The sequence below is a fragment of the Megalops cyprinoides genome, chromosome 3 (genome assembly GCF_013368585.1).
Source record: "Megalops cyprinoides isolate fMegCyp1 chromosome 3, fMegCyp1.pri, whole genome shotgun sequence".
Classification (NCBI taxonomy): Eukaryota; Metazoa; Chordata; class Actinopteri; order Elopiformes; family Megalopidae; genus Megalops; species Megalops cyprinoides.
Window position 1 is genome coordinate 8,837,109 of NC_050585.1, and position 3,581 is coordinate 8,840,689.

General features: G+C 40.7%; 1 protein-coding gene across 1 annotated transcript; it reads left to right on the plus strand.

Moving 5' to 3' along the window:
- Positions 1-871, plus strand: LOC118774110 (galectin-9-like). Its single transcript, XM_036523264.1, has 2 exons — positions 1-207; positions 725-871. The coding sequence occupies exons 1-2, from the start codon at positions 1-3 to the stop codon at positions 869-871; spliced, it is 354 nt and encodes a 117-aa protein (XP_036379157.1).
- The last annotated feature ends 2,710 nt before the right edge of the window (positions 872-3,581 follow it).

Here is a 3,581-nt window from a genome sequence, read left to right on the forward strand (position 1 = left end):
ATGATAAAAGCAGAAGATTCCAGAAAGCCTCATGCTCTCACCCACCCCAGATTCAGCTTCGACCTTTGCTTCGAGTCGGAAATCGCGTTTCACTTCAACCCCAGATTCAACGAGAACGCGGTGGTGCGCAACAGCTTCCTGAAGGAGAGGTGGGGCCAGGAGGAGCGATCCAGAGGAATGCCATTCTACCGCAGTCAGCCGTTCATGGTAGTCCCTTAAGCCAAACTGTCAGGCCTTTATTGGCACTCAATAAACATCAGTGCTTTTTGTGTTATTGTCATGTTAAACATTCTCTCCATAAAGTTTGCTACTGGCTTGAAACTTAAGTCTTTTCTGTCACATCACAAAAGCCATAATGACACTCTTTATATGTAAAGCAATGGCATTTTCCAGATCCTTAATCCTTAGTTTGTACATGCTGATGTTCATTAGACACTTTCATTAGTTGCAGTAAAGCATGATGTATTTTACCATACCGGGAGACCCTGGGAAATTTTTTTTTTCTCGAAACAGGTATGAAGTTTCATTCTTAACGTACTGTACCTATTTGGTAATTTTGCCAGGAAGACACTCAGACAACTCTTTGTCTTTAACATTTGACATGCTTTCCTGAAGCCGTGTAGGCAGTTGACAGTTCAGCAACAGATCACTTTAAGTTAGGTGAAAGCTGCTTAACCACCAATGCACACAGCCAATTGAAAGAAGTCCCTGTCATGTGTTTCAGGTGATGATCGTGTGCGATGAGCAGTTCTACAAGGTGATTGTCAATGGCGCTCAGATTTTCACATACAACCACCGCCATTCCGTCTTCCAGGAGATTCACATCCTCAAGGTCAATGGAGACGTGACCTTATCCTCTGTGGTGGTGTGAACACACATGCAGACAGATTCTGATATGATGCAATGTGTAACGCACCCACGAGAAGTCAGGAATGCTGCATGAGCTCTGTGTATTTAATGACTGCCCTAGACTGAAGTTCAGTTGTTTCAGCGTGTACATTATTTGAAAGTCAGCGCCCTCTAGAGCTGACCCAATCACAACACCCATGAGTATCCACTATATTCCTGTGCGTGACACGGCTGAGGCAGTTCTTGGTTATGCAATGATCTGCCTGTGCTCAGATGTGTGTTACAAAGCTGTGATAAAGCTACGTTCTAAAAGATAATAAATTGCAGAGGTGGAATTAAAAATGTGGAGGAATTTGAGATTTATTGCGATTACCTTGCACAGTTAAGAGGACAGACCCAGTCATCGAGAATATGCTGGCCATTTCATCTTTCTCCTTTATACATGTAATTCCTCCTCTTTTACTGAATTTAATAACTTTCATTGATAGCAGTTCTTTAAACAATATTTTGTTTTCTGACTTTGTAAAATGCTGTATATCAGTATTTAAGTAATAAGAATATAGATGACCGCATAGTCATATCATGCTGAAAAATTAGGAGAACATATTGAAGCCTTTCAATTTTGATACATTTTTCTTTTGGGTGTGATCATAGTCTGCTGATTTGTTATCCTTCTGTACTTGATATTTTTCATTTGCACCTCAGTTGTGCCATCTGGATGAGTGGAACAATACTCTTCATTGTATCAAAATTATTTGCCTAAAATTTATACAGTGTTGTGCCTCAGCACGGTTTCTCGTATTTTGAAGAATGCACCCTTGTTTTTTAACATTCCATATGTGGTTTATATGACTATAAACAGTATTCGCTAGCAGACTCTGGAATAATTATGAAATAATGGAATGAATTTCAAAACAAAGTGGTGTGGTCCAACAACTTGTTAGATGAAAAGGAATAATTCACTGCTCCACTAAAGACAGACAGCATTCTGGACAGTATTCATTACCTGCAAAGATACTGGGATCACAAGACATGAACAGTTTAAATTTTTTGGGCACCAAAATTATAGTGCAATACAACATCTGTATTTCATGGCACAGATTTTTACTTTTGTGTACAGACACTGTATTGTCATCCACAGCACCAATCCGGTCTAATACTGGTATCTGAATAACAGGCATGCATCTCATACATCATTCAATGTTTCATCCTTGAAGGGATTCATACTTGCGCTGTTCTACGTCAAAACACCAAAATGTTTGGATAAATTTATTTTCACAGATCAAATGGATTTAGGTGAACAAAAACGTACGATCCAATCTCTTGTCCTAAATGTAGTTTTGAGTTTGAATTTTATATGTTTATATTGCTTGTTGGTATGGCGCACAATTATGCTTCACTACCTAATTTGTTTTCATCTTTGGTTTCTTTATTTTTTCGATTTGGATTTGTTTGATTGGCTCCATCCACTGCGCACCTTACTGAACGTCAGTATGTACTTGAGCGTTAGTGCCGGAAATTCACCTGTAGAGGGCAACATATGTCCGTTTTGAGAGTACCGTTATTTATTTTATTTTTCGAAAACCGGTGCCGCGTTGTGCATCCCTGCAGTGAAACGCACCCCCTCCGGCAGGGTGCAGACCGCGGCACGACATCGGGCTGATTTTGGAATCGAAATGTAATCAAAACAGTTCATTTACGTGTTTTTACTGCTTCAAAATAATAACTAAATATCACTGTGACGAATTACTTGATAAAAAGTGCAGTTTTTTTTACTAATAATTTTATTCGATTAACAAGTTATTACAATTGTTGTTATTACAAATGACACACAGCCCCTGGGGGGGGGGGGGGGGGGGGGGGGGGGGGGGGTGATGGCAGGTTATTTCTGGCAGGTTATTTTTGCGTAGGCCTACCCAAGGACGCAGTGATTTTCCTGATGTACATTTGTGACCAGTAGGCATTTTCGGGCAGGGTGTTTTGTGTTTTTTGATATATTTTTCTGAATTGCTGAATTGCTGAATTTATTAATTTATTAATTAAAAATATATCTATACCGCTGCATTTTCCTATGGTAGCTAGGACTAGGACTACCAACCTCCATATTCAGTTGTGAATGCGACTGTAGACAAAATGACACCCGTTTTATTCTTTCAGTAGGCTATGTCATGAATTCGCCCAGAAACTGTGAAATGCGTTTAATCAATGCGGTTATATAGAATACGCAACGAAGCGTTACTTTAAATTGTACTTGTTATTCATTACCTCCTAATTGGTCGTCTGTGGGGAATACTGCAGGGCGCTCCGGTTTATGTGGCAAGCCTCTCATTCAGAATGAGATTCTACCTCCATTCACACTGTCGTTCCCTCAACCCCAATAGTGGAAGGAGAGAGTGCCTACAGCGCGTCAGTGCTGGCCGTATTTCCCGACTATTATCAATGAAACTGCGATATATGCCTGCGATCGCAAGGAGCGCTATTGCTTCAAATAAGGGTTGCGCGAAGCAGAGTCGAAGGAGGCGTAGTACACGCTACACAATAATCTTGAATGACTCGCGACTGCTGAGACTCGCGAGAAAAATAAAAGACTCGCGAGAAGCAGAAGTCTTTAGATGCAGTACGGTGGGCCTGTTGTGAATGGCAGGGGTTGACTAGTATGTGCACACAAAATTATTTCTGTCCATTGGGATTATTTTGCGGCACATCCCCACATCAGAGAACCTGAGAGTGGA

Bases quoted from the DNA above. Each gene is read 5' to 3' on its own strand.
- LOC118774110 (XM_036523264.1), top strand. From the start codon at position 1: ATGATAAAAGCAGAAGATTCCAGAAAGCCTCATGCTCTCACCCACCCC. The intron at 208-724 runs GTAGTCCCTTAA...CATGTGTTTCAG, and splicing joins ACCGCAGTCAGCCGTTCATG to GTGATGATCGTGTGCGATGA.